This window comes from Paroedura picta, chromosome 2 (genome assembly GCF_049243985.1).
Source record: "Paroedura picta isolate Pp20150507F chromosome 2, Ppicta_v3.0, whole genome shotgun sequence".
Classification (NCBI taxonomy): Eukaryota; Metazoa; Chordata; class Lepidosauria; order Squamata; family Gekkonidae; genus Paroedura; species Paroedura picta.
In genome coordinates, this window is record NC_135370.1 from 50,925,034 (window position 1) to 50,947,656 (window position 22,623).

A 22,623-nucleotide genomic window follows, 5' to 3' on the forward strand; every position below is an offset into this window, starting at 1 on the left:
CCCATTTCCTGTTGAGTCTATATTATAAAACCAATGTCACTTATTCCTGATCAGAGTTTTATCCAAGCTAATTTAAAGAACCTTTGTGTTTTGAGAACTCATTCATCATCTATAATGTTTTTTATCTTCCATCTTTGATTATCAATCCTAATTTTATATGTGCATGTGTGTGTGTATATGTAGAGAGATCTATCTATCTATCTATCTATCTATCTATCTATCTATCTATCTATCTATCTATCTATCTATCTATCTATCTATCTATCTATCTATCTATCTATCTATCTATCTATCCATCCAATAAATGTATTCTTATAAATTGCCTTTTTTCATTGTTAAGAGCCTCATCAATATAGATTCAAACTGTATGCAGCCTTGACCATGGGCAACCTACCCACTGATGGTAAAAGTAACAGCCTTGTGCACAGGACAAATGGGTGCCAGTGCACTAAGTGATGAATTGGGAATGAATATATTGAATTTGCCTTCCACTTCCAATCAATTGCATTGTCACTACCCCTTCCTACATATACGCTACATGTTTGTGGATTGTAGCACCCAACTTAATCATCCTGGAGCAACTGAGGATATTTTTGGAAGCGAGGTCTATCAGTGACTACTAGCCATGATGACTGAAGGAAACCTCCATATTTAGAGGCAGTAAATGTGTGAATACCAGTGGTAGGAGGCAACATCAGGTGAACACCTTGACCTCTATGCCCTGATTGCTGGCCCTTCAAAGAAACTGGCTAGCCACTTTGTGAAATGGGATTGACCACCAGTTGGATCCAGCAGGAGTCTTCCTACGTTCTTGAATGTTATGCATTTCCACACCTCGCACAGCATACCCTATTTCTTTCTATATCCCCATATTGTATGTTCCCCATATTTTCTCTGTGTGAAATGCCATAGAGCAAAGCAAGGGCAGGTGGAGGAAGTCCTCTATAACCTCCTAGAATCATAGAGTTGGAAGGGACCTCTAGTTGGAAGGGCCATCTAGTCTAACTCCCTGCACAATGCAGGAACTCACAACTACCTGCAAAGGGGAATCTTCTCCTGTATGCACAAATGAATATGCTTGTAGAAGGAGATGAATTGTGTCCTGGTTTGTTGCAATAGAAAGACTATTTTCATTACCATTTTTTTCCTAGAGGGAACGAGAGAGTGTACAACTGGCATAAAATTATTCTTCATTTTACTTTTGATCAGATTCTACATTTGTGTCATTCTTCAACATTAACTTGACCAGCCATTTAGTCAGACGAAGCTGAAGGCCGCATCCCAGCAAAAAACCAAACAAAAACTTCCTTGAGTCAGCTAGGCACTCGAGATCCCTTAGTTTCTGTACAGGTTTCCTCGTGGAAATACCAGTTGGGGAATCAAACTGACAAATATATTCAGTCAAAGATATATTTTTCCCCCTCTTATGTTCCAAATGGCTTCATTAAAATAAAAGCACCACCTTAGGGACTGCAGGGGACAGAACATTGGGTACCTAAATGGTCTTTATGCCTAGGATAAATGTAAAGTGAATTAAAATTTAAAAGATTATATTCAGGTAGGCCACAGAAGTCTGTGAAAGAATGTCCATTAAGAAGATGAAAGAGCCCGGAGTCCCCAAAGTGACAGGGACTTGCCAGGTTAGTGGTCAGGCAAACCTTTACTCTTAATGGCAAGGCAAGTGAAAGATATTGCCTGAATCCTAAATGACATGTTTATTTAGCCACTAAAAAAAAAGGTTGTGTGCTTAACAACAGCTCTTTCTTGCAAGAGAATACTGCATAAAAATTTAAAAAGAAAGGAATGGCCTGAATTTTGAAACCGACAGAGCACTGCCAAAAGATGATGTGTGTATACATTGGCATGTATATAGCCATCTTCACATAGAAGACACAGGGCCTTTACCTGCATCCCACTCCATTGCTACAGTCCTCTGATCTCCGCCCAAAGTTTGTTGTTGGCATTATTGGGATAAGGTGGAGATTTCCAACTATGGTGGTTGTTAACTAGAGGGAGGAGGGACAATGCGATGGACTCAACCACCTCCTGCAATGAAGTGTCCTCTTATTACTAGGAGGGATATCAACTTTCATAGCCCATGGCTTTCAGTTTAAAATTTGGTGTTGTCATGTGCAGATCAAACTTTGCCTCCATATCACTTTCTGTTGTTTGTATTGTTCCCTCCACCCATGAGCTTGGCACCCCACTGGTGCTGTGTCTTGGCCAGGTGTCAGCGCATCAACACCACAAACCCCTGTCCAAAGCACTAGACCAGTGGTAGTCAAACTGCTACCCTCCAGTTGTCCATGGACTACAATTCCCATGAGCCCCTGCCAGTGTTCACTGGCAGGGGCTCATGGGAATTGTCGTCCATGGACATCTGGAAGGTGGCAGTTTGACTACCCCTGCACTAGACTTTCTGTGCTGGCAGGGACATTCCTTTACACAACTGGTTCCTATTTTTATCTAATTACTTTTTCACTTTTCCAGAGGTTATAAGCATACTTAGAATGTTTTCTTATTAAGGATTAAGAGCATAAATACATATTTTATTTACTTTATTTATATCTTGCCCATCTCCCGAGTAGGGCCCAAGACTGCTTAAATCATTCTCATCTCCTCCATTTTATCCTCACAACAACCCTATGAGGTAGGTTAGGCTGAGAGTGTGCGACTGGCCCAAGGTCACTCAGAAAGCTTTCAGGGAAGAATGAGATCCCAGCCTTTCTCAACTGTTTTACCACTGAGAAACCCCTTAAACACTTTTTAGGCTTTAGAAACTCTAGAGGTGACATGATCATACAGAACATGATTAGGAAGCATAGCTGTGTACAAATCCATGTGGAGCCCCTCCCCTTCCCACCCATACAGGTCCATTGGCCGATTTTGGAGGGCCATTGACATGACCATATATGTTTAAGGTAAAAGTAAAGATATCCCCTGTGCAAGCACCGAGTCATGTCTGACCCTTGGGGTGATGCCTTCTAGCGTTTTCATGGCAGACTCAATATGGGGTGGTTTGCCAGTGCCTTCCCCAGTCATTATTGTTTACCCCCCAGCAAGCTGGGTACTCATTTTACCAACCTTGGAAGGATGGAAGGCTGAGTCAACCTTGAGCCGGCTGCTGGGATTGAACTCCCAGCCTCATGGGCAGAGCTTTCAGACTCCATGTCTGCTGCCTTTTCACTCTGCGCCACAAGAGGCTCATTATATATGTTTATATGAACTAATTAAATGTTTAACAATTTTTTAAAAAAATATATGAACATAATTAATTCCCACCCCTTCAGGAGACTCTTCCAGGGCTGTCAAGAAACCTCAGGGTTTAACCACTACACCATGCTAGCTTTCATGTACTGCTGTGTGAATCATAGCTTTATTACGACCCGAATGCATCAGAGGTAGCAATCCACAAACTAGTAAGTTAATCTTCAAATTTTGGGAAAGCCATTGTCTCACAAATATATCTTTTTCTCCAGTGATTATTCTCTTTTTTTAGAATTAACAGCAAGAAAACCATTGAAAACAACTTTAAATACTTCTCTTGTCCTCTGTGTCTATGCTTAAAGCAATGCAAATTCAAGCTATATAATTTTAGGAATTCATTTGTTGTGTCTGCAACTCCAGTGCTACTTACTCTGCTTGGGAATATTGAGGCTTCGATATCACCATTACATCCTTTTAGTCAAGGACTATCACTGCTATTATAGCACTTGTGGCTAAAAAGCACTCCTACTCATTCGGCACAATAAGGCTCCCTCATAACCATCCCTTCAGAATGCTGTTTCTGTAGTGAGGAAACACTAATGGCTAATAAAAGTACACATTTTCTAAGTGGCTAGGAGTCCCTTTCCCCCCTGAAGCCAATAACCTCAGCATTTAATTATACATTATAAATATAGAAGAAAGCCTCTATTCATTTTCCTCCTCAGGACTCTAAAAACACAATGTATCTGAGGCATATCTACATTAGAGATGAGGTAGAGTACAATTCTACCTGCCAGCCACATCCCTGCTGGAATCACTAATTTCAGCAAGGCCAAAAGAACAGCTCATAAACCATATGATATACTTACTTTTGCAGATAGAAGGAAGAACATAAATCAAGAAGCCAGGATCACAGAGCAAACTTCTAACGTCTCCCTTCCCTGTGAAGCAGAGAGGTTGCCCATTGAACTTCCAACCTTGGAAAATAGACCAATATGTGGCTATTAACAAATGGGGAGTTGGACAGAACATAGATAGCAGAGCTTTGTAAAGGGCCTGTCACAGACAAATTGCAGTTTTACTAAATTTAAAAGCATTTCCACACACACACACACACACAAAATAAACACTTCTGTCAAGCTCTTTATAAGACTGCCAACCCCCTCACCAGAAAACCCTCCCCTGGACCCCAACTATTGACTTACATGGGCTCCTACCTTCAGATGCTTATATTTGGGAGGAGTGTCTCCTTCCTGTCACCCGCCAGGACAGGCTGGCCTCATCACAGGAGTGGAAGATCAGATCCTGCCAAAAACAACCCAAAAACTTTCCCTGGGGATATGTTACACTTAAATGATGAATGTTTTAAACTTTTACTTATTGTATCTTGTCTTAATCCTGTTTTAATGCCCCCATTTCCTATAGCCAGCCACCCCTGGATAGAGTATGGTAGATGTCACCACATAGCCTGAGGGGGGCCTCATTGTTCCTAGCCCTGACCTCAGCCAAAGACCTGGTGGAAGAGCTCCATTTTACAGGCCCTGTGGAATGCTGATAGCTCTTCCAGGGCCCTAAGCTCTCCTAGGAGGTCATTCTACCAGGTCAGGGCCAGGGAACTCCAGTAAGTTAGCATCCACAGAATGGAGAGCCCTGCGATGGGCATAAGGAGACAGGTGGTTCCTCAGAAAGGCCCTGGATGGTCTTATGGATATCATTGACATTGTAATCCCCGCTCAGCCTTTTTTAGAAAGGGCAAAATAAAAATCGAAACACCAGAATCCCTTTATTGCCATGTATCAGACAACATATTTTAAAAATTAGACATGTAAAGGGTTACAGAATTCATGACATATTGAGTATAATTTAGAATAGCCAACTGTAAATCCTCCATTACATCCTTTGATAAACTCAGTGAATCCAGCTGTTTTAGAACTATATCCCCTATTGGCTATTGCTGGCCAATGCTCCATCCCAGATTTGCTGAGACGCTGGTCATGTTAATAAGGGCTTGCACGCTTCCCGTGTGTTCCCAGCAAGGCACACAACCTGGCACTGCCCACATCTTTAGGCTGCTTTGAACAAGCAGAGCACGCAGGCCTCTTCAATCTGCCCAACAGTTTGCAAGTGAGCTCCAGCCCAACCTTGTCATTGCCATTCGTCACACTTTTAGGGTGTACTTTTATGTGCTGTATCTCTCTGGAGTCTTGGAACGCCAGGCCAGTGCCATAGGGTACTAGTCTAACAACAAAGATCTCAAATGCAGTTTAAAAGGTAACACCATCAAGAGAAAAATAATAGCTGGAATCACTGCGGGATACCTACTGGCTCTGCAGATTTTCTCATTTCAACCAAAGCTCAGTTAGATACAGAGCTAGTATCACCGCTGGCATGCAGAGAGTGTCAAGCTGCCTTGTGCTGCTGCCCAGAAAGCAATCTCTCAGACATTTTTAGCATGGAACCTATCAATGGAGAACAATTGATCAGGCTTATGTGGGGAATGGGCTTTGTGCCTCAGCACCTTCCGGTGAAGAGTGAGACGGGAACAAAGACAGGCTTATTCTTTTGCCATGGACTAGTGTGTTGGGTTCAGTTGATGGATTTGAGACACCATGGACAAGTTCAGACTGCCTCCCTTCCCTTATATGAAAACTTTTAAAGGAAATATTAGCTGTGTAGTTTTTAAATGTTTTAACTTTGTGCATAAAGGACTACTAGTGCATTACCAGTTAAGCTAAGTCTGCAAGGAAGTACAAACTATATATGCATCGCTCTTTGATAGGTATTATGTCCAAGCCTCAACCAAAGGGCTGGCAGAAGAGCTCTGTCTTTCAGACCCTGCAGAACTGATCAAGGTCCTGCAGGGCTCTGTACTCAGTCAGCAGAGATTTCCACCAGGCTGGGGCAAGGACCTTTTCAACCAGTCTCATCAGGGACCCTGAGAAAGTTTTGGTCAGCCAAATGCAACACACTCTTGGGGCATATTATCCCTTGTCAGCCTCTGGTGCTCAGTGTGTTCTGTCTGTGGTGTATCACTGTGGGGTGCCAGCAGGAATGATAGGTGATGGGAGCTCGTCTCTTTTAATGGAGTGTCCAACAGAGGAGAAGCATTGCTCCTTTGGCCCACTCCTTTCCATCCCCTGCTAATGACAGACGGTTGGCTCTGCTTTATTGACTAATGGCTCCCATTGATCCTGCCTGTCCTGCCCACAGCTCCCAACAATTCTGGGAAAGAATGCTGAGGTAAAATTACCACAGCAGCTACAATGGTCACACCATGGAGGTACCTGTTTCCCATTCAGCTGACTCATACCTATCCACCACAGTGCTGCCATTGCTCAGGATTGCTCTGCACACTTGTAATTTGATCAACTTTTCAAGATAAATTTATTCAGTTCACATTCCTCAAGTATGACCAAATAAACAAGATAGATATTCCAAGGGTGAGTTCTTATTGGTGTTAGAGCTTCCACCCTACATATAAGACATCCATGTTTGTTAATTCATTTTTTGCTTGTCATAGTTCATAATTCAAAAGAAATCCAGAGAGACATTTTCATATTCCTAGTTGGAAGGGACTCCCTCTCCCCCAAAACACACATCAGTCTATAGAAACCATCTCTGTTGCAAAAACACATCCTGTATGTTTCTGCCCAACTCAGGCTTGCTTGATTGCATGTCTTAGTTCAATATCATTTGCAATTGTAAAGATGGTAACAACTTCTGGCACTTACCACACTGCTTTAGGAAAAGTGGAATAACAATCAACAGAAGTCTTAGGACTGAAGTGTAGGGACATGGCATTAGATATTGCTGACCTAAAAAAGCACCCATTTCATGAAATTGAAAGTCATTCATGGAATTCTCAATATTTCCTGTTCATAAAATTTTAAGATATATCCAGAATGGTGTTATGGGTCATTTCTGGGCTTTTTCACATTCTTGTTTTCCTCAGTCCAAAAATGCTGTTTCATCCCCACCCCCCACCACCGTTCCACAGTTGTTTTTCTCCATCTAGTAGTTAATTCAATATTATATTGCTCTATGTCCAGCATATCGCCCAGATAAAAGGCTGGGCTTTATGCTGGACATAAACTGGTATAATATTGAAATGGCCACTAGCGGGAGCCAAACATGTGCAACATAGGGGAGAAAACCCTTCCAGTGAAACAGGAATTTACAAGCAAGGAAAGGGAGAATGAGGAAAAACTGTGGTCTGCCTGCAGAGAAAATGGAGTAAGCTCCAAATGAGTGATGTTTCATAGACCCTTCCAAGTCAAAGAAGTCATTGACCTGGTCTTCAGTCTCTGGAAGTCAGGCCTACTACCTACCAAATATAATGGACTTTAAATTTTAAAGGGTGTTTTAAGGGTTAACTAGTCACAGACTAGCTGAAAAACGCTTCCTCTGTCTCACACTCCCTGTTCCTGCTGCCTCCTCCTATGGGAAAAGGGACAATGCAGGCACTTCAAAAATATTATTTTAGTCTTTTTATGTAATTTTGGAAAGGGTGTGATTATAATTATAGGAAAGAATGAGTTACTTTCTGTATTAATTAAAACAGATTTTTTTCTTAATGGCACAACTTTTTCGATACAATGACAAGAAGATACAGGGATGGAAACAACTGGTTTCAGGACAAGGGAGCTCATGCAATCTATAATTCTAATTAACAAAAAGAACTATCAAGGAAGAATTTCATTCCATGAGGCCAACACAAATGAATATTGTTGTGGAGACTGACTGTTCCTTTGTCATACATATAATAAATGCAGCATATCTCCTTTTTTTCATTTTGGGGTGCTCATGGCACAATCCAAACATTACTAAATTATGGAGTCAGAGATTACTAGCACTTGAGTCACAGTTGGGGTTTGTCCTTGCTGCTCACCCATCACATAATCTATGACTTTAGCTGGCAACTTGATTTTTGTTCTGCACACTCTCCTACTTCTACCTTTCAACAGATTGATCTGAAGCTCAGGTCCCTAAGGTCCTTAGCCTAGGAAGCTCTTGTATGAGATGCTATTAATGCCTGGATCACTCTGCAGGGTTGTCTATGACAATACTTCAAATAAACGTCAGAATTGTGATGGGATCTGGATTTGCCCAGGATTCCAGATCCCTGTAAGGTTCCTTCTAGAAATTAGCACTGCCATCACCCACACCAGGTATATGTCAAGCAACAAACAAAGCACTAAATTTTAAACAGCACAAAACAAATTCACAGGCCAGTTTCATAATTAAAGGAGATTTGTGAGACTGGGCATTAACAGCTGGGACAACTGCCATGTAGTCACACCAAAATATCACTGTGGAATTCAACTCCTTGATGTACTGTAACTAAATTCAGGGACATTTCTTTAAAATGTAAGATCTCTACATCAAGCACACATCCTTACTCTGAAGAATCTTTAGATTACTTTTTTTTTTGAGAATCTGAGATTAATCTCCTCTTAATTGTGTCAGCTGACTTAACCCTATAGACCAACAAAGAGTGATTCAAGGTGTGAGTTTTCATGTGCATGCACACAATGTCTGACTGACTGAGGAAGTGTGCATGCACATGAAAGCTCTTGCCTTGAGTAAATCTTTGCTGGTCTTAGGTGCCCAGCCTCCGCCCTCAAGCATCTAACTTATTTAGTAAGGGGAGCAGGCACAAAAAAATAATAAATCTCCCAAGCCACTAGGGATGAGAGCAGCACATATAAATAAGCAAGCACCAAACTTAGCTCAGTTATTACTATCATTCACACTTTGTATGTTTTTTCTTCAAAGCTTGGTTGGTTTCCCTGAGAGAAGTTTTGATGGCTTTGGTCCTTTGACAAGATTATCCTCTGTGCTGTTTGAAGGGCAGGATAAAAACACAGGTTAAAATAATGGAAGATATTTTTCCAGTGACCTGCCCTAGGTACACCAAGTGCTTATGACAAATCAGAAAAGGAAGTTAAATAATAAGGAGAAATGAGTTTCCAGCTTTCCCCCAAGTCTTTGTGTTGGAAGCAATTATATACATGGGTGAGAACTGTGTACTAGCTTCACAAATACAGATTGACCTACCTGTATATTTTTCAATAAAGAAGTAATGTCTCCTATTTCGGGGGCAGGGGGAGGCAAGTCTGCAGTTTTAAGCTATATACACATGATAAAAGCAAAGACATCAAAGTATGGAGCCTTTCAACTCATGCTCAATTAGAATAAAAGTTTTGGTTGATGTTTTAAACATTCAGGGCTAACTAACTGTGACAGCATCTCAGCTCTGTAAATGGGATGATTTTAGATTGACTTTTGATCTGACTGACAGTTTCTTATACACTTCAGTGTCGGTTTATAACACACAAGTCCACATTTGAATGCACATGTGTCTAATTAGAAACTGTTTATGGACTACCCACAGAAATGTAACATATAACAGTTAGAAAACTTAAAAAAAAAAAACAATGAGTTGCAGTTTAATGAAAAGGAGTTACTTCAAAAAGGTGTGTAAGTTCTGTATTTCTTTTATTTTACAGTGCAAAGAAAGGTGCACCCCCCAAGACGAAAGATCCATTTCACAGGAATGAATTTATTCCTGCAAATCCATTCCACATTACAACTCAGCAGAATTATTTGTGCTGATAAGTAACCAGATCACTGAAACAGATCTCTGAAATATCTGAGCAGTAGCCAGATCCCACAACATTCTTCTACATCTCACCGTTCTCTTAAAGCTCCTTCCATAATTTATAGTAAATCTATAGTATTCAAAACTGAACAATTCTGCATTCTTTTGTGTGTGTTTTTGTCTTCCTGTTTCATTGCATTTAATTCAGATAATATACCTATTTTGTGATTTTAATTTGTGAAAACTGTTGTAAAAACATAATAGCTCACACAATAAATGCAGACACTCTGCCATAACAGGGGAGGAGAAACCTGTCCATTGAACCTACAGCCTTGGTTCATAGACCATTTTGGTCATGCTCTTAGGGCAGGGTAACTAGGCCCAGGCTGGTAACTAGTGGAATACTGACAGGGGTGTTGTGGGGGGGGGGGCAGCCATCAATTACTGTGTGACAGTATGACATCAGTCCTTTCATGGATTAACTGTAAGCTTTATGGTGTTACCACAGTTTCCATCAATTCCTATGAAGGCATGATGCCACTTCCAAGTTTTCCAGAATCCTGAGCAAGTTCTGCTCTATAGATCTCTTTTGGGAGTCACAGTGGAAGACATAATCCCACAGATACAATGGCCCCAGACTGTTTAGGGCAGTGGTCCTCAACCTGGGGGTCGGGACCCCTTTGGGAGTCGAACGACCATTTCACAGGGGTTGTGGCAGGGTGAGCAGCTTTGCTGGGGGGGGGGTGCTTCCACTGTTGTTGCTCCTCCTGCAGGCACCCACGCTTGGCCGCCAGCTGCTCCAGCAGTGCCTTCAGTGCAGTGCAGTGTCCTGTCAGGTACTCAAGGTGGCAGGGCAGCTTGGCAGGATGAGAGGTAGAACTGAACTGAGAAACCCCAGGAAGAAAAAACAATTTATATACAATCATGAACAATGGGGGCCATTTCGCACAGAGCTCAAAGTTGCTATTTGGTTGCTGTTAGCGAAATCGCTACTTCAACTAGCGAAATGTAACTAGCTGTGCCCGTAACGCACAGCTGCGGTTTTTGCGGAATTTAGCACTTTCACTTCTCGTCACTTTCGTAACCCACAGGCTTCCGGTTCTCCGTCTTTTCGCTACAAAGGAGGTCCCTTTTTAGCGCTTCTGGCCTCCCGTGCCCGTCAATCAAACTGCGGGCACACCTTTGACCTCGACCCTAAAGCCGGACTTGTCGGGGTCCCCTTTTTTTTTAAAAAACCCTGGGAAACCCGTAGCAACGCGTTATTGTCAAATCATGGGCGCCCTTGGAACGTGTTTTCTATTGTTTTCTATGAACCAGAGGTTGATGCATTGATATGTTTGAAAGGTTAATCCCCACCCACAGTACACGCCCACAGGTTACCTACTTATATGCACCTGGGCAGACACGCGGTCGGCCTCTCTTTGTTTGCGTAGCCTACTGCCCGCAGCACAGGTTAACGTTGAAATGGAGAGGATTATTGTTCAATTGTTGGCTCGGATGTTTGCGTTGGTCCAGCGTATCCGCACCACTGTGCAGCATAGGAGGGCTGCTTCAGAGGAATACCGAGAACGTATTGCCAGAGCGATGACCAGCAGCACAAGACGTTCTCAACGGGCAACCATGGCGGCAAAGAGGCACTGGCAAGCTCTGGCAGAGGTCCGGTTCCCCCCCCGGTTCTGGGCGGACGAAAGATCCTCTGACTGGTGGGAAAATTTTGTGTGGGCTCGCTGGGATGATGACCACTGGATTGCCAACTTTAGAATGTCTAGGGGGACATTTTTTGAACTCGTGGAGGCTCTACGTGGACGCATGGAGAGGCAAGTCACTGGCATGCAGCGCCCCGTGCCAGTGGAAAAAAGGGTGGCGGTCGCATTGTGGTACTTGGCAACCCCTCAGTACTTCCGGACAGTAGCCCAGCAATTCGGACTCGGAGTCACTACGGTTGGCGATATCCTTAAGGAGTTCTGACTCGCCAGGGAGGCGGAATTGTTCAGCAAAGTCGTGTGCCTCGGAGACCGGCTTGGAGCGGTGAGTGTCATTCGATCCCCTTTGCCCTTTAAATTTTTTTTCTTGTTTGACAGGTCAGCAACGAAGACGCGATACACCCCACGCTGACATGCCATGGCTTATATTCTTTTCTTTCCCTTATTCCAGAGTATGGACGGGTTTGCCAGGCTTGGATTCCCGCATTGTTTTGCGGCCGTCGATGGAAGCCACATCCCTATCTGTGCCCCCGGGGGAAGCATAAAGGAGTACGGTAACAGGAAGGACTTTTGTTCTGTTCTCCTGCAAGGAACTGTGGACTTCTCCGGCCGGTTTATCGATGCCGAGGTGGGGTGGAGTGGCAGGAGGCATGATGCCCTTGTTTTCAGGGAATCCAACCTCAGGAAAGCCATGGACGAAGGGGTCTTTGTTCCAGGAAACCCCACCGCCACCATTGAGGGCGTGCATGTGCCGGCGTTGGTGCTCGGTGACGGAGCCTACCCATTACGACGCTGGCTCATGACTCCCTACAAGCAGCCAAGGACAGACGTGCAGAGCCACTACAACCTCAGTCACTCCCGGGCAAGGAATGTAGTGGAGCGTGCCTTTGGACGTCTGAAGTCCCGGTTCCGTTGCCTGATGTCCCGACTCCATGTGCATATAGACAATGTGACTCCGCTGATCATCGCGTGTGTCATTTTGCACAACATATGCGAGGACAAGGGACATAACATCCCCTTCCCTGTGGATGAACCTGATCCTGTGGTCCTTGAGGACACTCAAGACATCCCTGAAGCAAGGAGAAAAAGGATCTATGCTGAGGGGTGCAAGGTTCGGGACGCCATAGCCACCCACATCTACAGAAACAGGAGGCGTGTTTAATTGTTTTTCCCACTCTGTTGTTGAATAAAGTTTTGTGTTCTTTGTTTAACCTTGTCTTGTGCGGTTTGTGTACTTTGCCAGCAAAAAAACGGGGATTCTCTGGTCCAAAAGCACTTTGACAGCCCTAAATGCTAACTCCCCACTGAAATTGACACACACAATACGGAAGCGCTGAACGGGGAAAGTTCGGGGAGGCGGGTAGCCAGGAAGTATTGGCGACCCCTGTCAAACCGGAGGATCAATCCACTTATGTTCCAAGGAATAATTTTATTGGTGGGCAGCTTTGATACATTTAAAATAGGGGTGGTCGATCGGAGCAACGTACGTTCGTTCCCTAACCGTCATTCCGAAGATGCCGAAGCCACGGAAGGGCTCCTTCTGGCAGCGCGCCGAGGCTGAGGCACTTCTGGAGCTGGTGCTCCAATCGAAAAGTGTTGGCCGCCTTATGGCCAGCACCCACTGCCACACCAAGGGTGCTTACCTGGTGTTGGCATCGAAGCTGAGGGAGACGGGCTATGTCCGGACCTGGGAGCAGGTCCGGACAAAATTTAAGCGAGTGGACTTCCTCAACAGTCTGGAACAGTGGGGGGGGGGTCCCGCAGCCAAGCGGGAGGACGGTCTTCCACGACCAGATGGTGAAAATATGGGAGAAGGCTGGGAAGCCCCCCCTGGAAATGAGGAGGCATATGGGTAAGTGCTGCCCTCGTTGTGTTTTGCCCTTAAACATGCATGGCATGACTAGCTGCCTCTTTCCCCTACTGTCCCCAATGAAATTCGAGAAAGTACTTAGATGCTGTCAACCCCCTCTGACTTAGCCCGCCAGTACTGTGTAGAACCACTTTGGTTATGCGCTTTGACTCTAACTGTGGTGTGTCTACCAGCTGTGTTTCATCTCTGGTTTGTGTGCTTTTAATTAGGATTTCTCTTTTTCTTTGCCCAGCCACACAATCACCATCCAAGATGGCAAAAGCACCTGAGCTTGAGGAGGGGGAGGAAGAGGGACCTTCCACCTCGGGACAGGCTGCAGGTGAGAGTTTTATGTCTGTGCGGGAGACCCATGTGTGTGTTCCCCCATGGAGCAATATGGGAGCCTGCTGTGATGCTTCTATTTGAAGTGCTATTAAATTCTTTGTTTGATTTCTATAGCAGAAACTATGGAGGCAAGGCTGCGTGCCATGGAGGCCAGGGTGACTGCCCTAGAGGCTGAAGTGGCAGACCTGAAAGGGGAGTTAGAGCAGCAAAGGCAGCAGAGGGAGGCGGAAGAACGTAGGTTATGTTCCCCAATGCCCAACTCTTCTCACACTGTGGCTAAGGCCACCAAAAAGTGTATGCATGTAAACTAAAAAAATTGGAAAATATGTCTGGCACTAATGTGTACTTTTTCTCCCTCCCCACACAGTTAAGAAGAAGGAGGACGAAGACCTCTTCCGCCGCAAAGTGCGGGGGACCATGGGACGGTTGTGCAGGAGAGTGAGGGAGCTGGAAGGGGCTGGGGAGGGGAGCGGTGGGACCTAAGTTTTGTTTTCTTTTTGTGTTTTGGGGTGGGGGGTGTTGGGGGGGTTCCCAGTTACTTTGCCCATTTTTCTATCCCTGTTAAATATTTGAATTTGTTAAAAAAAAGTTGGCTTTCTTAGAGGGTGGGGGTGGTGGTGGGGGGGTCCAAGTTACATTCCCTTGTTTTTTTCCCCTGTTGAACTGTTTCTGAAAATAAAATGTTGTTGTAAATTTCCTGAAAAAGACTCCAGTGTGACTCCTTACACTCGCACACCTTTCACCCCAAACTCCTAAAACACCTTTAACCTTTAAAACACCCTCCAACCTCCAACCCACACAACGGTGCCAGAATAGGCACAATCACTAGAGAGGGTACACAGAGACAGAGTCAAAAACATAAACTTTATTGAACAGACAACAGCAAACACAGATAAACCGACAAAATGGCCCAAACTAGGAGGGGGAGAACTTGTCCGCGGGTTTAACGACTCTCTTCCCGAGAACAGTCCTCCTTCTCGTTTGGGTCGCGGCATTCTGAGAGGGGGTGGGTGGGGTGGGTGCTGGAGGTGGTGGGGGGGTGGGGTGGGTGCTGGAGGTGGTGGGGGGGGGTGTGGGTTGGGGGGGGGACGTGCACTGTAATCTGAGGAGGGGGGGCCGCCTCCATAACCGCGACCGCCCTCTCCATCAGCCTCCTTATCATTCGAACTTCCTCCACGCTTTCGCGTAGTGAGTTGTTCGAGTCTCTAAGGATGGCACGGAATTTTTTGCCCTCCTGGGCCACAAGGGAGAGCATCGCCTGGTCTGCAGCAGCGGCACGCCTGGACTCCTCCTGGCAGTGCTCCAGGATCCTTTCTCCCACACTAGTCAGGACGGAGACGCGCCGCAGCCTGCCGCGTTCCCTGGCCAGCCTCTCCTCAGCCGGGAGAGCGCCCCTGGGTGGTGAGCCAGCTGGCTCGTCGTCTTCAGAAAGGACCTCTGTTGGCAAAAAAAGAGAAACAGAACTGTTAGTAACAACGAGACAGTCAAAACCCACCCTGGTGCACATGGTGGCCTTTCTTGGTTACATATTGTTAAACCAAGACTCAGAACAATGCCAGGGGAGCACATGGTTATTGTTTGTTTGCCCATGGTGGCCTTTCTTGGTTACATGTTAAACCAAGACTCAGAACAATGCCAGGGGAGCACAAAAATGAAAAGCAAGCACACAGTTATTGCACACAGACATTGCCCTGCAGCCATGGCTCGAAAGGAACAGTTCATGCACGCTCACCATCTTGTATCTGTATCCTCCTGCGCAGGGCAGGAGGTCCAGCCACCCCACGCTCCTCCTCCTCCTGTGTCCCGGGTATAAAATCTGAAAAAAGGGAAAAAAGAACATGATTTAGGACCAAAGTGTGGCAAAGCTAGCTTCAAACCCTAAAGCAGCAACGTTGAGGGACTATCTTCTGTCTCTTGGCAGTGCTGCTGCCCTGCACAAACAGAAAAGCACAAAGCAGTTAAACCCCCCCCCCCTTACTGCAACTGATACTTACCAACATTTGTGGACGCCCCAGAATCACTGTCCTCTGCTACTGCTGCAGGGGACTCGAGGACCACCGTCCCAGGCATCTGTGTCTCTGTGGACAAGAGCAGAAAATAGTGAAAAAGGAGCAAGCATACAACCTGAACCACACAGCAAGCTCCCAAAGAAGTGGCTAGAGCACTGCAGAAGGCCTATGGCTGAGGCATGCAGCAAAACTGTTTGGGTTGTTGTTTAAACACAACCGTTTTAAAAAGCCACCCAAAGCAATCCACAAACATCCAAGCATAGCATGCGTTGCAACAAACACAAGGCATACAATAGTGAAAAAGGAGCAAGCACACAACCTGAACCACACATCAAGGTCCCAAAGTAGTGGCTAGAGCGCTGCAGAAGGCCTATGGCTGAGGCATGCTGCAAAACTGTTTGGGTTGTTGTTTAAACACAACCGTTTTAAAAAGCCACCCAAAGCAATCCACAAACATCCAAGCATAGCATGCGTTGCAACGAACACAAGGCATACAATAGTGAAAAAGGAGCAAGCACACAACCTGAACCACACATCAAGGTCCCAAAGTAGTGGCTAGAGCGCTGCAGAAGGCCTATGGCTGAGGCATGCTGCAAAACTGTTTGGGTTGTTGTTTAAACACAACCGTTTTAAAAAGCCACCCAAAGCAATCCACAAACATCCAAGCATAGCATGCGTTGCAACGAACACAAGGCATACAATAGTGAAAAAGGAGCAAGCACACAACCTGAACCACACATCAAGGTCCCAAAGTAGTGGCTAGAGCGCTGCAGAAGGCCTATGGCTGAGGCATGCTGCAAAACTGTTTGGGTTGTTGGTTAAACACAACCGTTTTAAAAAGCCACCCAAAGCAATCCACAAACATCCTATCATATTATGCGTAGCAACGAACACACGAGAAAACGATCCCCAAACGTCAGAACACACATTTGCTCAATATAAAAACAATAAAATATAAAATAAAAAGAAAATTACTTACCGGAGGCAAGGGGCGTTTGCTCAGGAACCTCCTCCGGCTCCCCAGGAGCGATGGCCATCAGGTCCACCGTGACCAATTCCGCTGGTCGTTGCTGGACGGGGGGTGGAGGCCGAAAGCTGGACGAGGTGCCCTCGCCGGGATCCTCCTCAGCGGGTGGTTCCTCGACCGGGGCAGCCGGCTTCCGAACCACCTTAAGGCTCCTCCCGACCCGCTTCGGCCTGCCGGCTCCTTCCCCGTCTCCGTACAGCTGGCGCTGCTCCTCGAAGTAGGGGCAGGTCACCTTTTCGTTGCCGGAACCCTTGTTATGGTTCACGGCTCTCATGTACTCCGCCCGCATCGTTTTGGTCTTCGACCGGCATTCAAGGCCGGTCCTGTTGTGGCCCAGGGCACGCATCTTTATGGCCACTTGCTCGAAGACCTCCCTATTCCTGTGAGAGGACTGGAAGGCGTCCTGGATTTTCTCCTCCGAGAAAATCGCGATCAGGTCCCTGATCTCCGCGTCCCTCCAAGTTGGGCCACGGCCGGTTGCAGGGACGGACGAGGCTTGAGAAGAGGATTCCATGGTGCTTTCGCTAGTAGCTGAGCAAAATGGTGGTGCGAGGTGCAGGGTGCAACGGATCATATACCTTCCCGCACACAAAGACAAAGGGACTAGCCGGCTCCTGATTGGTAGAGGGCAGTAGGGGACACGCGCATTGGCCACATTAGGTCACATGTCACGTTCAAAACTCCTCGCGCGGGAACAGGATCTGCTCCTAATGGCCAGATTAGCGCCTTTTGTTTGACTTCTCGCATGCGCTGATTCGTCCACACGCGGGAAGAGCAGTTTGAACATGCAGCGGGAGCCATTTTAGTGAGATGTCCGCCATTACAAAAACGCATGCCGGTGTAAAACCGAGAGCAATTGCAGTGGCACGCGACAGTTCCCCAATAATATTCACCAACCAAAGCATAAATCAATGACATGTAACTGGCGAACGTTCGTTGGCACGCTCAGCGGACAGTTTTTTAAAATGAACGGCGGACGGCGACTCCGCTTGCCGGAGGTCTAGCCGCCGATGAAAGGGGTTGTCCGCACCCAAGCACAACCACGCACCCGGAACCACACAAAGACCCACTACACATAAACCGCCCCTCATGAAATCACCTCGAATCATATCTATTGAACCCCAGTAATCTAAACAGGAGACTGCGAGCGGCGAACGTTCGTTGGCACGCTCAGAGGAAAGTTTTTAAAAATGATCCCCGTACGTTGACTCCGCTAGTACTGGCCTAAGGTAGACGGGGTTATAAGCTTTGGGCAAATGTTTGGAACGTGACGGTGTGTGCCACTGTGCTTTTGGAAAACTATTGTGGTGTCCGGGCAGAATTTCAGAAAGTGATCGTGCTTGAAAGCCAGTCGCTGTCTCGTTGCCTCGTAGATCCCCGCTCGCTCGGAGAAAAAAGATGGCGGACAGTTCGCCGGAAGTTAGGAGGAAAGGCTCGGGAGGAGGGACTTTGAAGAAACCGCAACAATGGTAACGCACAAGTCTGTGGCGCTACTGTTGCAGATTGGTTGCAGGAGTGTATCGCTATCCGGAGGGTGAATCCACTTTTCTGGATTCCCCTAGAAGCGCTACAACGAAGCGCTTTTTGCGGGTCGGTTGCAGGACTGTTGCAGATTGTGTACGACGTCGTGGGTTATGGCAAATTTGTAGCGTTTCCAATTTGCAACCATCCTGCTACTTTGAAGCCGTGCGAAATGGCCCTGGATCTTCATGACATTGGTCAGTTTTGGTTTAATTTCTGTGAAAGAATACTTGCATAATTTTATGGTTAGGGGTCACCACATTAGAAGCTGTATTAAAGGGTCATGGCATTAGGAAGGTTGAGAACCACTGGTTTAGGTCTTTGAATGTAATAACCAACACTCTGAACCTGATCTGGTCTTCAATTTGGAGCCAGTGCGGTTGAGAAAGCACAAGATGAATGTAGGTCCCAGGAAGGACCTGTACTGCCACATTTAGGTCTAGCTGGTTTCTGGAGCAACTTCCAGGGGAGCCTTGCATTGAGTGACTTACAGTAGTCTAACTTGGAAGTGACTTGCTTGTATTAATTAATGTATTAATTGTTATGCCTAGAGAAGATGATAAAATGCCTGGTGAGCATCGCCTGGGTATCCACAGAGAGACATTTAGGATAACATCCAGGCTCTTGACAGTGGCTAAAACTGTTAACTGTACCCTGTCAAGAACTGATTGTTACATTGACTCACCTAAGGTATGTAGGCCCAGCCAGAGGAACTTACTCTTAGCTGGATTTAAGGGTGTGGATAGATGACCATCCATTAACAGATATAGCTGGGTGTCATCAGCATATTGACAGTATCCCAGCCAAAACTCTGAAGCAGTTGGGTGAGTCATTACATATAGATGTTAAGAGAATAGCTCCCTGCGGGACCCTACATACCAGGGCATGTCACTGGGAGATTCTCTTTTCTAGCATCACCCTCTGTCCCCAACTTTGTGGAAAAGATTGCAGCCATTTCAGGGCAGCACCTTGAATCCCATGTTGGCTAGGTGCTAGGCTAGTAGCCCATGGTCAATGGTGTCAAACATTGCTGTTAAATTTAATAAAAGCAGCAGCGCTGACCCACCTAGATCTAACTGCTCCTGGAGATGATCTGTGAGGGTGACCAGAACCATCTTCACCTCATGGCCAGGTTAGAAGGTGAAATGGAATGGATAAAGAGCTGATGTTCATCCAGGAAATGCTCAACTACCTAGCCCAGAAATGGCAAATGTGAAACTGGACAGTAGTTGGCTGGATCAGTTTTCTCCCCAAAAGTGGCCTAACTGCAATCTCTTTTAATCTCTCCTGGAAAGCCCCTGAAGCTAGGGGCAGTTTAATAATCTCCTGGAGAGGGACTTGGATCTCCTCACCACCAGCCTGCACCGGCCATGAGGGACACATGTTGAGGGGCCATGTGGGAGGCTGAACAGCTGCCAAAATTCTGTCCACATCAGCCAGGAAGAATGGTCTGAAGCAGCCCATTGTAGGACTTAGAGACAGCCAAGGGGCCTCCAGTTCCCTAACTGTATCAAAATCAGCAGGTAAGTCATGCTGGAGTGACAGGATTTTCCCTACAAAAAAGCTCACAAAGGCCTCACAGCTAATATCCAGTCATGTCATTTCAGATCGAAATGTAATAAGGATGTCACAAAGATTGAGCTGTTTTAAATAATAGTGCTGGGTGTGAGCTACCCAATAGAGGCCACAAAGTAATCCCTTTTGTTGACCTTTTCTGCCATCTCATAAGTATTTATAATAAGCATCTTATGTTCTTAAGGTTTCGTCACATGTTTTCCACCATATTCAACATAGGCATCTATGTTCCTGTTTGCGTAGCTCCAGTGTATACCATGGAGCCGGCTTGGGATGGTAGAAGGCACTGGGGATAATCTTGTTTAGAGAGACTATGCCAGTCCTCCACCAGCACATCTACTGAGTCACTGAGGAGCAATGGATCTCACAGAGCATTCTGGAAATTGTTGGACCCACAAGTCTCCTTGAGCGAGTGCAAATCTGATCACCTACACAAGGGCAACTCTTACGACGATTCATCATTTTTATCATTGGGGTAAGTGTTGCTGTGAGCTATTAGAAAAGGCAGCCTCTGAAAGTTTTTCATAAATAAATAAAATTTCCTAGCTTATAAAAAGGATTGCCCATTTCCAGATGGAACCTAAAGATATCCTGAAATTAAAATTTATGTCTAGAAGAAAGAGATCATATTACTTGGAGAAAATGACTACTTTGAAAAGTGGATTCTGTGGCACTATCCCCCCTCCTCCATTAAGGTTTCTCCCTTCTCCAAACTTCACCTTCCCCCCTCAGGCTCCACTCCCCAGTTCTCGAGGTTTTTCCCAACCAGGGCTGAACCTGCACAGAGCTTTTATTCTAATCCTGGATCGATTCAAACCCTGCCATCTAAAGTGAATGTGGTTTCCATTTTGAATTTAGGTGATTTACATTTCCCATCTGCAACCAATCTGATTGAGCCGCGGTGACCCTACCTTTCCCCCATGATATCCAGGAGCGAAGAAAACTTGGTATAATTGATCAAGCTGCTTTGAGGGCTCCCAGTATTAAAGTGCAGATCTGTGTTTTTCCGGAATAATGTCCTCCTCACTGAGGTAGAGAAGCAGTCTGTCCCTGATTGGGTGAGTGCCAGTTCTAAGACTTCCTGGTTCTGGGTTGCAAGATTTTCTTCCCAAGATTTCTTTTTCAAAAGGTTTAAAGTGACTGTGCTCCAGAATCCACGCTTCTTGCAACAGAGATTTGCCTCATTCTGTGAGAGGCGGCTGCTGACTTGGCTCCCCCCCTCCACCTGCTCACCCACCCACTCGCTCACCCGCTCTCTCCTTTAGGAAGAGCAGCCTCATGCTCAAGTGCAGATGGGTTTCTGTTTGAAGTCGGGGGGGGGGGAGCACAAAGACTTGAGTTCAAATCAATCTGATTGCATCAGGATTGACAGCAGGGGAAAAAAGTAAGTGCAGAATCATCCATGGAGTAGACACCCCTTCTCCTAAAGCTCATTTTTGAAAGCTATTATGTATGCAAAAAACCTGCACAGATTCCGCATTAAGGTTTGCATACAGAACATGCCAGATAAAGGCAGGCCCACCTGAAATTGGGGATTTTCTCACTGTATTTTATATGGAAATGATAAAACTGAAATGGAAGGATGTGCATTTATTCCAATCAGTTATTCTACTTCTGTCTTGACAACCAAGGTTGCATTTATGCCACCACATACAGATGGGGGATGGGGAACAAAGAGCCTGAAGTGGGAAGCGCCAAAATGAATTAGAATATAATAACATTTTTTTTTCTTGATGAAATAATGCTCCCATGTCAGAGAAAACCAAACTGTCAGCATTCCTTTATAGGCCTCTCTCAGGCTTAAGAAAGGGTCTGTGACAGTTCTAGCACTGTCTTTAAATATCTTATTCAAATGTAGATTAAGACTGTACCTCTTATAATAGTTGGAAAGCCTTTTCATTTTAAGTCTTGTAGAAAAGCAAGTATTAAATAAGTATTAACTTTAGCAGTTATATTTTAGCATTTCTTCCCCTGCAGGTTGATCCCTCCTAGACCTAATATTTAGATTTATTTAAAGAGACACTAGATTACCTGCCAGTGCAGTAGGGTTGTATTATGCATTGCTAGCAATTGCTATAAAGTAAGATTGATTGCATCCATAATGTTACTGTCTTTCATGCATTTTGTACAGCTACTCGGAATCCCTTCTGTTTGCACACATTTCAGTAGTTCCCCTTTATTTTAATATTTTAAGGCTTTCTAACAGTGTATAACTGTTTATCTTTTTAGATGTAAAAAGTCACGATCTGGAAAAATGTGACATATAAACTGTCGGGCAGAAGATTTATTTTCTGGTCTATAGATTTCCCATATCTCCTGGCTTTTTTGTTTTCTGCTGCTAAAACTGTAAATATTGAATGGTTATATACTGCCAATCAGTCCTTAGTGAGTGCTTTGTAAGTCAAGATTGCCATTAATTTTGCTGTTGGATTTTATCCTTTCGTATTCCTTTGGCTGAATTCAGTTTTTTCCAAGAGGAAATGGTTTCCGAGGGTAGCCATGTTGGTCTGCAATAGAACTGCAAGATTTGAGTCCATCAAGATTTCAGGCTACCAAGATTTTGTGAATCAAAGCCTCCTCAGCCCAATCAGGGAGACATATTTCATCAAGGGAGCTTTGCTTAGGCCAGGCTTTCTCCAAATGGACATCCTGAAACCCTGGCATTTCTTGAGGGCCCTGGAAGGGTTTCCTGAATAGATGGGTGTTATTTATTTTTATATATACATTTTCAAAATTCTGCTAAACATTTATCAAGTGATATAATCATGTCATCTCTCCCCTCCCAA

At 45.2% G+C, this 22,623-nt stretch overlaps 1 protein-coding gene across 1 annotated transcript in view; it reads right to left on the reverse strand.

Annotated features, from left to right (window-relative positions):
- LOC143828876 (uncharacterized) overlaps positions 1 to 17,596 on the reverse strand; it is a 193,367-nt gene extending 175,771 nt beyond the window's left edge. The window contains exon 1 of the mRNA XM_077319039.1: positions 16,694 to 17,596. Coding sequence (XP_077175154.1) covers positions 16,694 to 17,315 — 622 coding nt within the window. The 5' untranslated portion in view covers positions 17,316 to 17,596. The remainder of the gene's footprint in view (positions 1 to 16,693) is intronic.
- Between the last annotated feature and the right edge of the window lie 5,027 nt (positions 17,597 to 22,623).